Source organism: Saccopteryx leptura, chromosome 2, assembly GCF_036850995.1.
Source record: "Saccopteryx leptura isolate mSacLep1 chromosome 2, mSacLep1_pri_phased_curated, whole genome shotgun sequence".
Classification (NCBI taxonomy): Eukaryota; Metazoa; Chordata; class Mammalia; order Chiroptera; family Emballonuridae; genus Saccopteryx; species Saccopteryx leptura.
This window is the reverse complement of record NC_089504.1, coordinates 258,915,283-258,935,763: the sequence shown is the minus strand read 5'-3', so window position 1 is coordinate 258,935,763 and position 20,481 is coordinate 258,915,283. Positions and strand designations below refer to the sequence as shown.

At 40.4% G+C, this 20,481-nt stretch overlaps 1 protein-coding gene across 3 annotated transcripts in view; it reads left to right on the top strand.

Moving 5' to 3' along the window:
• The window catches only part of RC3H1 (ring finger and CCCH-type domains 1), an 84,620-nt gene that overhangs the window by 23,020 nt on the left and 41,119 nt on the right, over positions 1-20,481 (top strand). For all 3 annotated transcript variants that reach the window (XM_066371549.1, XM_066371550.1, XM_066371548.1), the window contains exons 2-5: positions 10,233-10,606; positions 15,131-15,251; positions 16,341-16,580; positions 17,017-17,192. In XM_066371549.1, coding sequence (XP_066227646.1) covers positions 10,376-10,606; positions 15,131-15,251; positions 16,341-16,580; positions 17,017-17,192 — 768 coding nt within the window. In that variant the 5' untranslated portion in view covers positions 10,233-10,375. The remainder of the gene's footprint in view (positions 1-10,232; positions 10,607-15,130; positions 15,252-16,340; positions 16,581-17,016; positions 17,193-20,481) is intronic.

The following is a 20,481-nucleotide window of genomic DNA, read 5'->3' as shown; positions in this document are numbered from 1 at the left end:
GTTACGTACAGTACATAACCTTGTTATATGGGATAGAAACCTGGAGCTTCAGACTGTGTCCACAGAGTCAGAGACTGTCCTTTGTGGCTCACTGTTTCAGCTTGTGATCTGGCAGCTTCTCCAAAAATGGTTTTATCTCTTTTTTTTAAACAAGAGACAGGCAAAGAGAGTGATAAGAAGCATCAGTTCTTGCCCTGGACGGTTGGCTCAGCAGTAGAGTGTCAGCGGGGTGTGTGGAAGTCCTGGGTTCTATTCCCGGCCAGGGCACACAGGAGAAGGGCCCATCTGCTTCTCTAGCCTTCCCCCTCTCCTCTCTCTATCTCTCTCTTCCCCTCCCGCAGGCAAGGGTCCATTGGAGCAAAGTTGTCCCAGGCGCTGAGGGCGGCTCCATGGCCTCTGCCTCAGGTGCTAGAATGGCTCCGGTTGCAATGGAACAATGGCTCAGATGGGCAGAGCAGTGCCCCCTAGTGGGCATGCTGGGTGGATCCTGGTCAGGTGCATGCAGGAGTTTGTCTCTCTGCCTCCCTGCTTCTCACTTCAGAGAAATACAAAAAAAAAAAAAAAAAGAAGCAGCATCAGTTCTTTGTTGTTGCGCCTTAGTTCAGTGATTGCTTTCTCATATGTGCCTAGACTGGGGGGTGGGGACTCCAGCCAAGCTAGTGACCCCTTGCTCAAGCCAGTAACCTTTGGGCTCAAGCCGGCAACTTGGGGGTTTCAAACCTAAGACCTCAGTGTGCTAGGTCGGTGCTCTATCCACTATGCCACCACCAGTCAGGCTAAAGTTTTTTAAATGTCAATTTGTAATATATGGAAATGAAATCTTCAAAGCAATATAATTTATTTAATAGGCTGTATTGCTGTGCTTAGAACAAATCTGAAGTGTCTATATTTTTAAGTTATTATGTTTAAAAATTTGAAAACTGACTTTTTATAAAAACCCTTTAGTAACTGTTTTAGCAGTTATTTAAGTATAACTTGCCTGCTGTAAAGTTCATATTTTAAATGCACAGTTCAGTGATTTTTAGTTAATTTACAGAATTGTGTAACCACAACCACAATCCAATTTTAGAACATTTCCACAACCCCTAAAAGCTCTCTGACCTAAATGACTATTAACTTTCATGTGTAAAGTGGCACAAATTATAGGATTTAAAAGTTACCAGTTGGGAAGTCGGGCCTGCCTGACTTACTAGCCTTGTATCTTTCGGTACTTCTCCGTATTTCAGTCTCTTTATTTTTAAAATGGAGATAACTACATTACAACATTGCTGTGAGAATTTAATTTATTAGGTACTGTGTGTAGAACACTGAAAATGCTGATACCTAGTTGGTGCATAACAAATATTGGTTACTGGTAGAAGTTTATATTGTGATTTAGATTTATGGTAGACATTTAAATAAGAGAAGCATCTGAAAACACCTAAAATAATGCCTGGCACATGGTTTGTTTCCAGAAAACCAAGCTCTGTTATATAGTATGTCATCATAAGTTTGTCTATACTATCTCTTTATTTTTTATTTTCTATTTTTTATAATAGCTTTTTAGCAGTTGCTTTAGCCTCAGCTTAACCTTTGAGGTTCACAACATAAGAGTTATTTGTCATTTTGCAGAGGCATGGGTTCGCGTTGAGTAGCTACATGGCTGCTATGGGAGTTGGAGTTGGCTAACTGCAGACTAGTTACCGAGCTGGTGGAATGAGTCATTGGCTTTATTTATTATTTATTGAAATAATTTTCTTACTCCAAGCTCTTTGTTTAAAAAAAAACTCTGAGAAAGGTGAAATGAATATTAGTGATTCATTTTTATTAGTATAAATATTTAGAGATTTTTAAAACTGTTTTTTTTTTGGTTTTTTTTGTGTGTTTTTTAGTGAGAGTAAGGGAGATAGAGAGACAGACTCCCGAATGAGTCCTGACCAGGATCCACCCAACAACCCCCATGTGGGGCCAATGCTCTGCCCATCTGAGGTCATGCTCACAACTGAGCTATAATATATATTTTTTAGCACCTGAGGCAGAGGCTTGACTAAACCATCCTCAGCACCTGGGGCCCATGTGCTTGAACTAACTGAGCCATAGCTGCAGGGGAAGGGTGGAAAAGCAGATGGTCACTTTTCTCATGCGCCCAGACTGGGAATTGAGCCCTGGACTTCCACATGCCGGGTTGATGCTCTACTGCTGAGCCAACCGGCCAGGGCCTAAAAGTGATGGTTTTTAACAAGAATTTAGAAGTTGGGATTAAATTAGTGCAACGTCAAATGTCAGATCTGTACAATAACTCGAGTCAATGACATAAAGAAGGCACGTAACCAAATAAATGTATTAAATGTTTTCTGTGAACATGTTTCTGGTGTAAAAATATGTATATTATTGGGGAAGTTGTGATATGTAATTTGGACCTTCAAGGTGACTGATTTTTACTCCCCATGTGTGTTCTGTATTTTATCATTTATTTATCTACAGTGAAAATCACTGATTGTTGCTATTTAATAGGAAAGTAGGCCTTGTTTAAACTGATAGGAAAGTTAACTATGGCTCTTATCACTGAGCATCAGAGTCACTTCTTAAATTTTTTTTAGAAATAAAGAGGATTGCCTGACCTGTGGTGGCGCAGTGGATAAAGCATTGACCTGGAAATGCTGAGGTCGCGGGTTCGAAACCCTGGGCTTGCCTGGTCAAGGCACATATGGGAGTTGATGCTTCCAGCTCCTCCCCCCCTTCTCTCTCTCTGTCTCTCCCTTTCCTCTCTAAAAATGAATAAATAAATTAAAAAAAAATGTTAAAAAAAAAACTTTAAAAAAAAAGAAATAAAGAGGATTATTCATTATTCATGCTCTGCTTCTGATAAGTAGAATTACTGCTACTGAGCTAGACTGGGGCTGAACCCTAACTCATAATGATTTACCTACCAGCTTTGAGTGTATATGCTTTAATTAATAGAATTACTTAGGGTTTCCCCCCCTAATAAAACCTAGCTCTGAGGAAGTTTAAAGAATCTGAATGTTACTATTTTAGTAATTTTATTTCATATTTTTGCTCTTGACTGAAAGAATATTTTATTGTAATCACTAAGCCATACGTCCTCTGTGGTTTGGATGTTTTGTGGTTGAAGGTGATGTAAATACTGTCTTTGAGAAGTTTGAAGTATGTTTGGAAAGATGACTTGGGAGAAAGATGTCTAAAGAATGAAGAAGAAATCCTTCTTAGATCTTATAACTATAATTAATGAATCTTTGAGTCTCTAAAAATTCTTTGATTTGTGTTTTTATAATTCCTGAAATACAATAGAATCATCAGAGTGACTTACTATTCCTAATCATCAAATTTCCCAGGCAAAGTCAGACTTCTATCATTTTAATTTCCCCTTGATATCTCAAACTTATTTTTTTTCTCAAACTTATTTTTATGGTCAAAGAAATGCTTTTATTTTTAGTGAAGAATTGGATGCTGATTCTATATGTTTATTCTATCAAGTTTGTTACAGTCTCTAACAGTTATTTTACTAGAAAATGTAAGAGTTTAGTACCTAAATGCCTCATTTTACCAGGTTAATAGAGAGGAAATGATATATAAAATTAAACTAAGCTAGTTCTTTGAAACAGATAAATTATAGAGAAAGTGCATAAGGGTTTTAAATGAATTTTTAAAAAAACTAGTAAGTTTTGATGATTTGGCTATCTAAATTATTTAAAAGGTCAATTAATAAGAAAAAATGTTTTGAATAGTCTTATAGTAATTTATCTTAGAAATAGCCTAAATTGTGTGTGTTTAATTTAGTGAGAGGACGGAAGGCAGAGACCAGGACTCCTGCATGCGCCCTGACCAGGATCCACTCGGCAAGCCCACTAGGGAGCAATGCTCTGCCCATCTGGGGTCCTTACTCAGTTGTAGTCAGAGCCACCTGGGACCAACTTGCTCTAATCCAGCCATGGCTGCAGGAGAAGAGGAGGAGAGAGAGAAGCAAGAGGAGGAGGGGTGGAAAAGCAGATGGTTGCTTCTTTAGTGTGCCCTAACTGGGAATGAAATCTGGGACATCCACACACCCAGCTGATGCTCTACCACTGAGCCCACTGGCAAGGGCCAAGTCTCAATTTTTTATTGAATTTATTGGGGTGACTTTGGTTAATAAAATTATACAGATTTCAGATACACAACTGTACAATACATCATCTATATATTGCATTGTTCTTTTAAATTATTCTAGTTACTCTCCTATTTTGGACACGGTGTTTCCAATGTGGTTTGTTGGTTTTTCTTAGCCAGAAAGGGAGACAGACAGACAGACAGACAGGGACAGATAAACATGAAGGTAAAAGATGAGAAGCATCAGTTCTTCATTGTGGCACCTAGTTGTTCATTGATTGTTTTCTCATATGTGCCTTGACCAGGGGGCTCCAGCTGAGCCAGTGATCCCTTGCACAAGCCAGCGACCTCAGAGTTTTGAACCTGGGTCCTCAGCATTCCAAGCTGATGCTCCATCCATTGCACCACTGCCTGGTCAGGCTCCAATGTTTGTTTTTTAGAGATGTCTAGCCTTTTTTTTTTTCCCAGAGAAGCCTCTTATGAATATCTTGGTAGATTATCTTCCTTTAATATGAATGATCACTGTAATCTTTTTTCTGTGTTAGAATTTTTTTCTGGCAGGTTTCTTGAAAAGACATGATACTGGTATAACAGCACTTAGGTTGTTCAGGGCCCAGTAGTGAAAGAGTGAAGTTCCACAAGGTTTTTTTATTCTTCCTATTTGGGTCTTGAAGGAGATCTCAGTGAGAATAGTATACTTCTACCTTCGGTGCCTCCATATATGACCAAATACCATAATATGAGTTAGAAGATACTGTGGCACTTTGTTTAATGAGGAACTAGAAGAGATATGAATAATAGCATTTAAATACTTCTTTCCAATTAATAATATATTTGTATATGTACCTATACAAATGGTTTATTGTGGAGATGGGGTGAGATTGAGGACTATAAGGATGGGAGTTACTTCACTGTAATAATTAAATAATTTTTGTCCCACATGAATATTACTTAAAAATTGTTATGAGTCTGTTGAGACTGTGGTATAAATACCGAGTAAATATATGTTCATATAAGTTATTGTTTCTACTTTTTCTATATTCTTATGTTTTCAACCATTATTTTATTTCAGTATGTCTGGGTCAGTGATTCTTATCTCCTCCCCAAGCAAAATCTTTGAGAATCTGATAAAAGTCATAAGTTGTATTCCCAGAAGAATGAGCATGTATGTGTCAATAATTATTTACATGTCATTTCCAACATTGATAGATCCCTGATCTAAGCCAATATTGCTAACTGTTGTTTTAATATGCATGGATATTTTAAAATCTTTCAGAGGCTCAGCAATGGGTTTATATGCAGGGTAATCAGGTGGGGGTGCGCAGGGGACACTAAAACTCAGAATTTGGAACCTTGGTATCTAACCCAGCTCTGCTAGTGTTAATCTGCATGACTTCAAGTGAAGCTGTTTTTCTTGTCTTGGGTCTCCACCATGTCAAGTTGGTGTAGTGGGATTTGCATAGGCTTTAGTGTCAAGTACTGACCTGAGGTGGTTGTGACTTAACTTTGCCACTTTAACCTGCATGACCTTGAACAAGTTCTCTGAATATTATTTTAGTTTTCTGTAAAAAGAAGGGAAATGATTCCAAATTTTTTGGGTTTGAAAGATTAAATGAAGAGAGGTGTTTGAAGAAGTTCAGTAACATTTGTTACTGACAGGGAAGTAAATAAATGTTATTTGTCTCACCTTGAAAAATTAGGCTAGAACTTTACCAATAAAGTTTTATGATTTTCATTTTAAACAATCTTGTTACAGCAGGATAATTTGGGAAACTTGCTGTAGAACTGGCTGATTTGAAATTATGTGGGAGTTCAGTAAGGTGTTTCACATCTGTAAAATGGATGTTGAACATTTTTTCTGCCGGCTTTCCATATTCCACAGTGCTAGAATATGAAAATCTCAAATTTTAAGATTTATGAAAGAATAATACAGGTTTCATCTTTAAATACCCTAGAGATCTATGAGTAGATTTTCACAAGTCTGTGAACTCTTTGAAATTATATGCAAAATTTGTAATGTGCGTGAATTGTAGTGAGGAGCTCTAGCTTTCTTAGTGAACAAGACAGATTAGGCCTCTGTTCTCATGTAGTCTGTATTCTAATAGGAGAATATATGCATTGAGTAAAAAGATAAAAACATAAGCAAGAAAATGCAACTTATAGATGATGGAAATGTTTGGTAGAGAATTTGAATATAGTGATGGAATAGAGAGGAATTTAGAGGTGATTTTGGACTTTTGGATGGTCAGGGAGACCTTTTGAAGAGTTGATATTTTTGGTGGCATCTAAATCATAGAGGACAGCTGGCCTCCATTTCAAAGATTAGACAGAGAAACTAGTACTGACATTCTACCATGGGACTAAGGACACTTGAGTGGCTGGAGAGTAGTGGGGGGATGGGGGCAAGTGTTAGAAAAAGAGGTTGAGAGCTAAATTACAGGTCACATCATTTAGAGCTTTATAAACCAGAATAAGAAATCCAGATTTTATCCTGAACAGGCAGTGGTGCCTTAGATAGAGCGTCAGACTGGGATGCAGAGGACCCAGGTTTGAAACCCTGAGGTCCCTGGTTTGATTGCAGGCTCATCCGGCTTGAGCATGGGGTCACTAGCTTGGGCGCAGGGTTGCTAGCTTGTGTGGGATCGTAGACACGACCCCATGATCTCTGGCTTGAGCTCAAAGGTTGCTGACTTGAAGCCCAGGGTTGCTGGCATGAGCCCAGGGTCTCTGGCTTGAGCAAGAGGTCACTCAGTCTGCTGTAGCCCCCCCCCCCACCAAGGCACATGAGAAAGCAATCAATGAAAACTAAGGAGCCACAAAGAAGAATTGATGCTTCTCATCTCTCTTCCTGTCTCTCCCTGTCTGTTCCTATCTGTCCCTCTCTCTGTCTCTCTCTCTGTCTCTATCATAAAAGAAATAGAGAGAGAAAGAGAGAGAGAGAGAAAGAAAAGGGAGGGAGGGAGGGAGGGAAGGGAAGAGAAGAGAAGGGAGAGGAGGGAAGAAAGAAAAAAGGAAGGAGGGAGTGAAGGAGGGAAGGGAGGGAGGAAAGAAGGAAGGAAGGAAGGAAGGAAAAACATACCCTTTTTTATTCCAACTGTAATAGGAAGCCATTTTAGGATTTTTTAGCTGGAGATTGAGGTTGTGGGATTGATCCCCAGTCAGAGCACAGACAGGAACAGATTAGTGTTTCTGTCTGTCTGTCTGTCTCTCTCTCTCTTCCCTCCTCTCCTTCTAAAATCAATCAATAAATTTTTAAGAAAAGAGAGATCCAAAGCATAGCCAGTGAGTTGGGAAGGATAAGGGGAATGTGGTTCCCTGACACTTTCAAGGAGGAGGGAGTTACAGTAGTCTGTTTCATATCTTGTTGAGAAGACAAGTACCATTAGAACAAATGACCTGTCCAATATTTCACAGCAGTTTTGCCAGAACAGAATTACTGTGAAGTCAGTAGCTGTAAGGAAATGCAGCTTTGTGACAATTAGTTTTTGAATGAAACTGCAAATACTTCTTCCTTATATATAATTAACATTTAATCTACGGGTGGTGATATGGTTAACAGTTTATTTTTAGCTTAGTTAGCTTAGCTAAACCTCCATTTTTTATATCATAAAATGGGATACAGTAATTGCCTACCTTTCATATAGGTTTGCTCTATGGCGTTTAGTACAGTGTGTGACACATAGTTGTACAAGTAGTAAAAGTTATGTTTATCTTTTGTGCCCTTTAGGAGTTTGTATTGTTTATAGTGTTTAAGGAAATAAAGTGCTGTGTTTATTTTAACTTTATGATTAATAAACTTTAAGTTCTCTGCAGGCAATACTAGTAAAAAGGAAGGAACCATTAACTATTTTGCAGGGATTAACACAGGATCAGATTTTTTTGTAGGGATTAACATAAAGCCATGCTCATCTATAGAAATGTTCATATGGATGATACTTTATTGACTTAATCAGCTTTAGCAAACATTTTCTAATGTCCAATTCTTGTTTTGAATATTATGTCCTCTCAACATTTACCTGTTTTGTTTTATTTTGGAGCATTCTGCAACCCCATGCACAATTGCAACGTTTGACTCTACTATTGAGTGGAGTAACTAGAAACTAGTTTCTTTTTTAGCATTCCAGATGACAGTCTCAATTTATTAAATATTTAATAATTTCATATAAACATATCCATCTATTTAATTAAAACTATTTATAATTAAAACAAAATGTGAACAATTTATTATTTCTTATTACTGCAAGGGCCATTTGAACATACATGCAGATAACTTTTAGATCCTGAACATGAAATTAACTTGGTAACTGCCTACTGGACCATTAAAATTTTTTTCATTGTTCATTTTTCTAGTAGCATGCTTTGCAAAAACCCAAACAAAACTCAGGTTACCCAGAAGATAGATACCATGATCATGCTGTTTCACTATTACCCCAACAATTCAAATGGAGCCTGGCATATAGTATATAGTAAATATTTGTTGGCTGAGTGGAGAAAAGTTGTAGCATTCCTAGAAACTTCTCTCATCAGTAATGGGCTTGCATTTAAGGTTGATTTATTTCAGTAAAACATGAATTAAATGTAATTAATGCTTAAAGAATACGTGTAGATTACTTTTCTAGTTAATTATAGCTTACATAAGATTTTTTAGTCTTTGTAAGTAGTCTCTGCAGAGCATAATCAAATCTTTAAGAACTTATAATACTGTTACTTTACTTTTCTGTACATTGATTCTCATTTTTTAGAAATTACAGTTAGAGGCCTGACCTGTGGTGGTGCAGTAGATAAAGCTTTGACCTGGAACACTGAGGTCGCTGGTTTGAAATCCTGAGCTTGCCTGGTTAAGGCATATAAGAGCGTCGGACTGGGATGCGGAGGACCCAGGTTCGAGACCCTGAGGTTGCCAACTTGAGCGCGGGCTCATCTGGTTTGAGCAAAGCTCACCAGTTTGGAACCAAGGTCGCTGGCTTGAGCAAGGGGTCACTCAGTCTGCTGAAGGCCCACGGTCAAGGCACATATGAGAAAGCAATCAATGAACAACTAAGATGTTGTAATGAAAAACTGATGATTGATGCTTCTCATCTCTCTCTGTTCCTGTCTGTCCCTATCTATCACTCTCACTGACTCTCAATCTGTCCCTGTAAAAAAAATAAATAAATAAAAAATAAAAAGAATATCTAAAATCCTTAAAAATAAACCTTAAACAAAACTACTGTCTCTTGCCCTGGCCGGTTGGCTCAGCGGTAGAGCGTCGGCCTGGCGTGCAGGGGACCCGGGTTTGATTCCCGGCCAAGGCACATAGGAGAAGTGCCCATTTGCTTCTCCACCCCCACCCCCCTCCTTCCTCTCTGTCTCTCTCTTCCCCTCCCGCAGCCAAGGCTCCATTGGAGCAAAGATGGCCCGGGTGCTAGGGATGGCTCCTTGGCCTCTGCCCCAGGCGCTAGAGTGGCTCTGGTCGCAGCAGAGCGACACCCTGGAGGGGCAGAGCATCGCCCCCTGGTGGGCAGAGCGTCGCCCCTGGTGGGCATGCCGGGTGGATCCCAGTCGGGCGCATGCGGGAGTCTGTCTGACTGTCTCTCCCCGTTTCCAGCTTCAGAAAAGTACAAAAAATAAAAATAATAAAATACTGTCTCTTTTTATCTCATTACTAATACTATAAAGCATTTTAAGTTAGTTTTTACTTTAGGCCAATTAAAAAAACAAACCCTCTTTATTCAGGTGTAATATACACAGGAGTATATCATAAATGTAGAGTTTGATAAAATTTCATAGCTGAACAGATATGTGTAGCTGATATATAGCTCAAAAAACAGAATATTATTAACCAACTTAATCGGCTAATTTTTAAATATAAAACAGTCATAGATTTAGATATACTTGAGAGACTTAGGTCCTGGATCTTTTCATTTTATTAACCTAAGTATCGTCTTAGGCAAGTTATTTCATCTTTCAGGGTTCTATCCCCCATCTTTAAATTGCGAGGCTGAGGCTGGATGTTTTCTTATGGCTCCGATTCTGTAAAAGTACAAAAAAGATGGACTGTGGTGATATAAATGTGGTATATAAAGGTTGTTGGTAGTAGGGTGGGAAGACACAGTTTAACTTAAAAAAATAAGCAAGACTCATTTTTTTCCTTTTTCTTTGTTTTCCAGGTTATATTTCACACTATGTGCTGACTGTATCTACAGAAAATATTAAAAGATAAACTTTTTTCAAAAATTTTGATTCCAGTGGAATCTTTGCTTTAGATATTTTGTGTGTGTGTGCTCGTTCGTGAATTGTAACTGCAGAAGCAATGCCTGTACAAGCTCCACAGTGGACGGATTTCCTTTCCTGCCCAATTTGCACTCAGACTTTCGACGAAACAATTCGAAAGCCCATCAGTTTGGGTTGTGGCCATACTGTCTGCAAGATGTGCCTGAATAAACTCCACCGCAAGGCTTGCCCGTTTGACCAGACCACTATCAATACCGACATCGAGCTTCTGCCCGTGAACTCAGCATTGCTGCAGCTCGTGGGTGCTCAGGTACGACGGGCGACCTGCAGGGGCTCTTTCGTGTCTGTGTGTGTGTGTTTTCCTCCCAGGAGAAACTCAAAGTAAAAATGGGTAACATTGGCCTCTATGTTAATTGATACAGTTCTGTTCAGTCCTGTGCAAATCCTTTATTTCAGTCTGTTAGGAGACTTAGGGTGGTAGTCTGCTGTTTCTCAGTCACAGTACAGTAACACCGTGTTAAGAAAAGCAGAGCTGCTTCAGATGATATTACTTAGTAGATAACTAGCCGAAATGGGAGATGAAGAACATGACAAAAACTGTAATGCATGGACTGTGGGAACCGTTTACCTAGAGTAGGAGCAGATATCCCTCAGTTCCTATTAGATTTAGTGTGGTAATTCTGAAAGTAATAGTCGGAAAGTGTTGTGTCAGTATGCTCAAAATAGAGATCAGGGGTGTCCTCAGAGACTTCACAAAGCTACAGAAGTCAGGGTTTTGAAAGCTAGACATGATTCACTTCAATACCCCTCACTAGATTAATTTGCATAGTGCGGGAGTCTGAGGTACCGTGTTTTCGGTAAATCATTATCTGAATAAATACTCTAGTACCTTGGATCTAACCTTGCTAATATCTTTCTAAAAGCTACTATAAAGTAGAGCTAGTTAGTGTAATGTATGTTGGAGGTAAAAAGCAGTTCTCACTCAAAAGGAAAACTTAATATGTTCATACCTGTCTCGATGATGTCTCCAACACACTACAAAATATTTGTCAGAAGGGAAAGCCACAGATTCTTCTCCTTTTTCCCTGTACATTTTGAAAATTCCAGTATGACATTTTGGAAACATTTTAAAAATAGACTTATTGGGAGGTAACAGTTTTAGAAGTACAATATTTAATAACCAAGGCTTACTTGTTTCCATTAAGAAGTCTAAGGATGAACTGATTCTTTTTCTACAAAATGAGTAAGACCTTGTTAGAGCTTAACTGAAACAGCTTAAGTCTGTGAAATTTGAGGATAGGATAGTATGTATTTTAAAATGTCATAGCCACTATTTTAACCCTAAAGATTTCCATTTAAAAACTGTTAGAGCCTGACCAGGCGGTGGCGCAGTGGATAGAGTGTTGGACTGGGATGCAGAGGACCCAGGTTTGAGACCCCCAAGGTCGCCAGCTTGAGCGCAGGCTCATCTGGTTTGAGCAAAAGCCATCAGCTTGAACCCAAGGTCGCTGGCTCCAGCAAGGGGTTGCTCGGTCTGCTGAAGGCCCACGGTCAAGGCACATGTGAGAAAGCAATCAATGAACAACTAAGGTGTTGCAACGTACAATGAAAAACTAATGATTGATGCTTCTCATCTCTCTCTGTTCCTGTCTGTCTGTCCCTGTCTATCCCTCTCTCTGACTCACTCTCTGTCTCTGTAAAAAATAAATTAATTAAAAAAAAAAAACAACTGTTAGAGTTAATGAATTAAACAAAGTTGCACGATATAAAAATCAACATGCAAAAGCCAGTTATATATCTATATACTAGCAATGAATGATCCAAAATGAAATTTAGAAAACAATTTCCCGGCCCTGGCCAGTTGGCTCAGTGGTAGAGCGTAGGCCTGGTGTGCAAGAGTCCCGGGTTCAATTCCTGGCCAGGGTACACAGGAGAAGCGCTCATCTGCTTCTCCACCCCTCCCCCACTCCTTCCTCTCTGTCTTTCTCTTCCCCTCCCGCAGCCAAGGCTCCATTGAAGCAAAGTTGGCCCGGGCGCTGAGGATGGCTCTGTGGCCTCTGCCTCAGGTGCTAGGATGGCTCTGGATGCAAGCAGGCGTCCCCAAACTACGGCCCGCGGGCCGCAATGCGGCCCCCTGAGGCCATTTATCTAGCCCCCACTGCACTTCTGGAAGGGGCACCTCTTTCATTGGTGGTCAGTGAGAGGACCACTGTATTTGGCAGCCCTCCAATGGTTTGAGGGACAGTGAACTGGCCCCCTGTGTAAAAAGTTTGGAGACCCCTGCTACAGAGCAACGCCCCAGATGGGCAGAGCATCGCCCCCTGGTGGGCATGCTGGGTGGATTCTGGTCGGGCGCATGCAGGAGTCTGACTGCCTCCCCGTTTCCAGCTTTGGAAAAATGCAAAAAGGAAAAAAAACCCCAAAACAATTTCCCTTACAATAGCATCAAAAAGAATAATTACTTAGGCCTGACTGGAGGTGGTGCAGCGGATTATCTACCTGGAACACTGAGGTTCCCGATTCACAACCCCGATGTCACTGGTTTGAGCGTGGCATCATTGACCTGATCCCACAGGTCACTGGCTTGAAGCCCAAGGTCACTGGCATAAGCCCAAAGGTTGCTGGCTTGAGCAAGGGGTCACTGGTTCACCCTAGTCAAGGCACGTATGAGAAACAATTAATGGATAACTAAATTGAAGCAACTATGAATTAATGCTTCTCATCCTTCCTCTTCTCTCATTCTTACCCTCTCCCTCTCTTTCGCATGTGCTTTCTTTTTAAAAAAAAGAAAAAGAAAGAATGAATGAATTACTTAGGAATAAATTTAGTGAAGGAATTAAAAGACTCACACCCTAAAACTATAAAACATAGCTGAAATTTTAAGACATAAATAAATGGAAAGATATCACATAGGCAGACTTCATATTATTAAGATAACAATAACTAACTACCCAAGGTAACCTACACATTTAGTGTAAGCTTTATCAAAATCCCAATGGTGGCTTTTTTTTTTTAAGAAATAGAAAAATTCATCCTAAAATTCATGTGGAATCACAAGTGATCTCGAATAATTAAAACAATCTTGAAAAAGAAGTGCCAAGTTAGAGGAATCTCACTTTCTGATTTTGAAACAGCAAGCTGGTTTCAAGACTAGTGATCAAGAGAGTGTGATACTGGCATAAAGACATATTTAGTATAGTGTAACAGAATACAGTTGAGAAATTAGCCTGTATATATGGTCAGGTGATTTTTGACAATGTTGCCAAGACCGTTAAATGGTGAAAAGACAGTTTTTCGAATAAATGGTTCTGGGAAAACTCGACATCCAAATGTAAAAGAATGAGTTTGGATCTCTGCCTCACACCATGTAAAAATTTCATTCAAAATGGATCAAAGGGTCCTGACCAGGCGGTGGCACAGTGGATAGAGCATTGTACTGGGATGCAGAGGAGCCAGGTTCGAGACCCCGAGGTCTCCAGCTTGAGCACAAGTTCATCTGGTTTGAGCAAGGCTCACGAGCTTGGACTCAAGGTCACTGGCTCGAGCAGGGAGTTACTCGGGCTACTGTAGCCCCACGGTCAAAGCACATATGATAAAGCAATCAATGAACAACTAAGGTGTCGCAACGAAAAACTAGTGGTTGATGCTTCTCATCTCTCTCTGTTCCTGTCTGTCTGTCCCTCTCTCTCTCTCTCTCTCTCTCTCTCTCTCTCTCTCTGTAAAAAGAAAAATGGATCAAAGGGTAAATGTAGGAATGAAAACTACAAAACACTTAGGAGAAATATAGGTCTAGATATATATGTGCACTTAGGCAGGGGTCCCGAAACTTTTTACACAAGGGGCCAGTTCACTGTCCCTCAGACAGTTGGAGGGCCACCACATACAGTGCTCCTCTCACTGACCACCAATGAAAGAGGTGCCCCTTCTGGAAGTGCAGCGGGGGGCCGGATAAATGGCCTCAGGGGGCCACATGTGGCCTGCGGGCCATAGTTTGGGGATGCCTGACTTAGAGTAAGCAGTGGGGTTTTTTTTGGCTATGACACCAAAAACAAGACAAAAGATAAGTTGAAATAACAAGCTACAGAATGGGAGAAAACAATTGTAACTTATTTATCTGGTAAGAAATTTGTAGCTAGAATATATAAAGAACTCCTACAGCTTAATAAAAAGAATATAATTTTTAAATAGGCAAAGATCTGAACAGACAATTCACCAAAGAAGGTATACAGATGGCAAATGAGCAAATAAATGAACTTAGCATCATTTATCATTTGGAATTGTAAATTAAAACAATGAGATACTACTACACACCAATTAGAATACCTAATGTTGATGAGGATGTAGAGCAACAGAAACTCATTTATTGCTAGTGGGAATGCAAAATGGTGAAGCCACTTTTTTTCTTTCTCTCTCTTTCTAATTTATTTATTGATTGTAGAGAGAGATAAAGGGGGAGAGAAGCAGGAACACTGATCTGTTTCTGTATATGAACTGATCAAGAATCAAACCAGCAGCATCTGTATGTCAGGAGGGTGCTCTAACCACCGAGCAATCTGGCCAGAGCAGTACAGCTACTATGGAAGTTATTGTATGATTCTGTTTATATGAAATGTCCAAAATTGGAGAATCGGTAGAGACAGAAAATAGAACTGGTGGGGGTTGGGAGAAATATGGCATGTGTAGCAGTTAAAAGAATATAGAATAAATTTAGAATCCATTATTTTTAGTGGGAGTTTTTATGATACTGGTGGTAAGTAGCAGTGAATAAAATATGCTCAATAAAACATTTTAATTGATTAGTAAGCACTTAAACCGAACTTTTTTTGACCTCTAGGTCCCTGAGCAGCAGCCCATTACCTTGTGTAGTGGGGTTGAAGATACAAAGCATTATGAGGAAGCCAAGAAATGTGTAGAGGAATTAGCACTGTACCTGAAACCACTCAGCAGTGCTAGAGGTAAATTGGGTGCAGTTATTACTGCTAAACAAATAGTTTATTAAAATACTTTCATTGCCACAAAAATTGTGGGCTGTAAATGAATGTTAATGAAATTTATTTATTTATTGTAAACCAAACTCAATGGTGCTATCATTACAAACCACATCAAAGTAGTGAATTTAGAGTTTATGTGGTGTTGGGAACATAATTTGAGTTGCTGAACTAAGTTTAAGTGCAACAATGATTTCAGAAGGTATCTCTCTTTTTTTTTTTTTTTTTTTTGTATTTTTCTGAAGTGACAAGTGGGGAGGCAGTCAGACAGACTCCTGCATGCGCCAGACCAGGATCCACCCGGCATGCCCACCAGGGGGCGATGCTCTGCCCATCTAGGGCATTGTTCCATTGCAGCCTGAGCTATTCTAGCGCCCAAGGCGGAGGCCATGGAGCTGTCCTCAGCGCCCAGGCCAACTTTGCTCCAATGGAGCCTTGACTGTGGGAGGAGAAGAGAGAGAGAGAGAGAGAGAGAGAAAGGAGAGGGGGAAGGGTAGAGAAGCAGATGGACACTTCTCCTGTGTGCCCTGACCTGGAATTGAACCTGGGACTTCCAAACGCTGGACTGACGCTCTATTGCTGAGCCAACTGGCCAGAGCATGTGTCTATCATTTGACAACTCTGAATTGTCTGCCTTCTGTTCAGTTTTATATGGTGTGCTGTAGGGCATGTAATACAATTGGAAGTTGCCATTACAGCTTGTTATTTCATTAGAAAGGGAAGAATAGCCACTATGAAATAATACGTTAGCACTGTTGTGACCTCTAGATTTGGATCTTAAGCTAATTATTATTGTCTGGCCTTTTTATCTTTATTCTTCCACAGTGAAAGTGAGTAATGGTATATTTAATGATATGAATGTTATATTTGCATGAAGCAAAAGCTTTTGTATACTTTTAAGTGTTTTCCTTGTGTAATTTTATTCCTTTTAAATATTCTAGTAGAACCCAAAACTGTTCATATGCCCATAAAGTCAGTCAGCCCATCTGAGGATTTTTCCCTGGACTCTGAAATTGCATTGTAAACCTAGAAATAATGTTTTACTCTCTTTTAAAGGAGTGGGTCTGAATAGCACTACTCAAAGTGTTCTGAGTCGCCCAATGCAGAGGAAACTGGTGACTCTGGTCCACTGCCAACTTGTGGAAGAAGAAGGCAGGATTCGTGCCATGCGGGCGGCTCGGTCCTTAGGTGAACGGACAGTTACAGAGCTCATTCTCCAGCACCAGAATCCGCAGCAGCTCTCCTCTAATCTGTGGGCAGCAGTCAGGGCTCGGGGCTGCCAGTTCCTTGGACCAGGTATAGAATTAAATTTCGTATTCACTGTACTAGTAATGCTCAAAGTATGGTATAGGAACTATTAGTATGTACAAAGGCTAGTTCATTGCAAATTCTGTTGTTGCTAAGCAATATTTCACTTGATAATCATGGCTTTGGTAATTCTGTGTCAGTCTTCAGAGCACTCACAACTTTTCCCTTAATGCCAATAGTTTGCTCATTTTGATAGTTTTACTTGTATTTAACTTTAAAATGTATTGGCTTTTTATCTGCTTTCTTAAGTAAATATACAGAATATAAAATAAAAGTGTTTTCAAAAGGTTAAAAAGTATAACCATAACTATTATTGTGTTGTTTATTTATTGATACCTGCAAAAATTATTTATTGCCCTTCTAGTAAATGGATTTATCTTATCCCTACACATGATAACTTTTGGTTTTGCCCAATTTTCCCTAGCAATGCAGGAGGAAGCTCTAAAGCTGGTTCTCCTGGCCTTAGAAGATGGTTCTGCTCTGTCAAGAAAAGTATTGGTTCTCTTTGTGGTGCAAAGGTTGGAGCCACGGTTTCCTCAAGCCTCTAAAACTAGCATTGGTCATGTTGTCCAACTCCTTTACAGAGCCTCCTGCTTCAAGGTATGAACGTTGGCTTCCAGGAAGCTCATCCTTTCCCTAAACAAGTAGTAAAACCTTGAGTTCAATGAAGTTGCCTGTATTTCAGAAAATTCAGCAGTATTTCTTTTTTTTATTTTTGTGTGTGTGTGTGTGACAGAGACAGACGGTGGGGGGACAGTTAGGGACAGAAAGGCAGGAAGGGAGAGAGATGAGAAGCATCAATTCTTCGTTGCAGCTCATTAGTTGTTCATTGATTGCTTTCTCACGTGTGCCTTAGCTGAGGGGCTACAGCAGACTCCTTGCTCAAGCCAACGACCTTGGGCTCAAACCAATGACCATGGGGTCATGTCTATGATTCCATGCTCAAGCCAGCAATCCCGCACTCAAGCCGGATGAGCCTGCGCTCAAGCCGGCAACCTCGGGGTTTCGAACCTGGGTCCTCTGTGTCCTAGTCCGACACTGTATCCACTGTGCTACCACCAGATCAGGCAGCAATTTTTCTTTTAAACAATATAGATGGTATTCTGTTACAGTTAAATCTTTTTGTATAAATTTGTGTGTTAGATATTGTATAACATAGATCAAACCAAGGCTTACAGATTTTTGTATTTGGAGAGACTAATAAGCTGTGTCAGTTTTCTACCAAGACTATAAGGAGAATTGGCCTGAATGGAGGGAGAGTCATTGAAGCAGGAAATAAGTGTTATTTAGCTATTTGTTCTGATGTCATTTCATACATACAGTCCTGGAGCTCCATTTGCCATTTAGGTTTCAGGACATGTAGTAATAAATATTTAAGACTTTGCTTTTAAGACAACATATAACCAGTACTTCATGGACCAGGGAGGCATGTCTCTAAAATATTGTTAGTTCATACAGGCTATATGGAAATCCATTCCTGAGGTCACCACATTCCCTCATCTAACACTAAAAAAAAAATCTCACACTAGCCATTCAGTTAAATTCTGTTCTCTTATTCTTTGAAAAGGATAAAATGGTCCACAAAATCAATAGGAGCGTACACAGAATTAATGTTAAAATTTTGTTTTAGGGCTCTACTAAATGCCAACATTATTCGCTTTCTAGAGTGAGATTATACCCTGAAAATGGGGTGTGGACTTCAGGTGTGTACCCATCCCTGTCTTTCTCCTTCGGTGCCTCTGGAGCCGTCAGCCTCTAGCCAGTATAGCTCCAGCTGGTCCAGATTGCCCCTGAATCACTCACACTTGTTTTAAGTGGTGTGACAACATGATTCATGATTGTCTGGTAGAATCCAAATCCACTTCAGAATGTGTCTGCGTCCAGTGTTACTTGTTCTCCAGGAACAGTACCAGACAGATACGATATTGGAAACTTAAATAATAGGAGGAAAGGAAAGGAAAGCCAGCCTTCCTCTGTGAAGACTAATTGAGGTACTCAGAAACTCCTGAATCACCACAAGGTGAACTTCTCAGTCCTAATTAAAAGCATTAACAGAAAGATTTTAAAAGATTGGAAAGTTTTTTAAATGCAATTATTTTCACTTGGGTCATTATTTCCCTTTATTTCATTGTCCATCTTCTTTCTTCTCTTGGTGTAATTTATATTACACTCTCACTCACTAAGAGATTGATCTCTCTTGTTATAATAGGTCCAGCCCTGGTCGGTTGGCTCAGCGGTAGTGTTGGCCCGACATGTGAAAGTCCTGGGTTCAATTCCTCCTGGTCAGGGTTCACAGGAGAAGCGACCGTCTACTTCTCCACTCTTCCCCCTTTCTTTTTTTCTCTCTCTCTCCCATCCCCTCCTCTCTCTTCCCCTCAGCAGCCATGGCTCAAATGGTTTGAGTAATTTGGCCCCAGGCGCTGAGGGTGGCTCCAAGGCTATGCTGAAATGGCTCCCCTCAGAGCAATGGAGCAGCGGCCTCAGATGGACAGAGCATCACCCCCTAGTGGGCTTGCTGGGTGGATCCTGGTCAGGGTGCCTATGGGAGTATGTCTCTGCCTCCCTGCCTTCCCACCTCTCCCTTAATAAAAAAAATAATAATAAAAATTAAAGAAATTTTAAAAATTTATAACAGGTCCATACCCTAAATGTTACTCACTACGGCAGAGTTTCTGCTGATACCCATTTCATCTTCCACATGGACTCAAAGCAGCCTGCATTTTCCATTCTTTTTGCAGGTGTATGTGTCTGTGTAGCTGTATTTTACTTCTGTTCTTTAGTGTCTCTCATTTCCATTTGAAAAGCTTTTCAAGCTGCAGGGTCTCATCTTTCTTTAGACATTGCAGCTCTTGGAAATCCTTGGTGGTTTTTAGTTATAGAATTTTGAGAGCCAAGTCAAGGATACCCCCATATCCACCTTTCTATATATCATATAGAAAGCATAGTCTAGGCCTGGCCGGTTGGCTCAGCGGTAGAGCGTCGGCCTGGCGTGCGGGGGAACCGGGTTCAATTCCTGGCCAGGGCACATAGGAGAAGCGCCCATTTGCTTCTCCACCCCCCCCTTCCTCTCTGTCTCTCTTTTCCCCTCCTGCAGCCAAGGCTCCATTGGAGCAAAGATGGCCCGGGCGCTGGGGATGGCTCCTTGGCCTCTGCCCCAGGCGCTAGAGTGGCTCTGGTCGCGGCAGAGCGACGCCCCGGAGGGGCAGAGCATCGCCCCCTGGTGGGCAGAGCGTTGCCCCTGGTGGGCGTGCCGGTGGATCCCGGTCGGGCGCATGTGGGAGTCTGTCTGACTGTCTCTCCCCATTTCCAGCTTCAGAAAAAAAAAAAAAAAAAAAAAAAAAGAAAGCATAGTCTACATTTTAATGAAGTTCAGCCTCTATTGAGAAGTTGTTTTCATACACGTGCATATGCATTTGGTTTTTTGGCTTGCTTTTGAGTAAAAGTAAAATATATTTAGTTTTTGTGACTGTGGTTTTTGATTTATTATTTGGTCTTTCTACAGAGTTACTTAACAGATTTCAGTTAGACTTTCTTGTAATAAGAATGGAATACATACATTTTTAAATATTTTATCAGTATGACCTAGAAGTCTTGACTAAAACAATTTATAGCTTCTTTGGTGGGAGAAAAAAAGTGGAAATTTTCTGTTAGAGGCATTTGAGTATTAAAAGGTGAACAGGCAAGACCCTGGCCAGTTAGCTCAGCGGTAGAGCGTTGGCCCAGCGTGTGGAAGTCCTGGGTTCGATTCTCTGCCAGCATACACAGGAGAAGCTCCCATCTACTTCTCCACCTTTCCCCTTCTCCTTTCTATCTCTCTCTTCCCCTCCTGCAGCCAGGGCTCCGCTGGAGCAAAGTTGGCCCGGGCACTGAGGATGGCTCCATGGCCTCC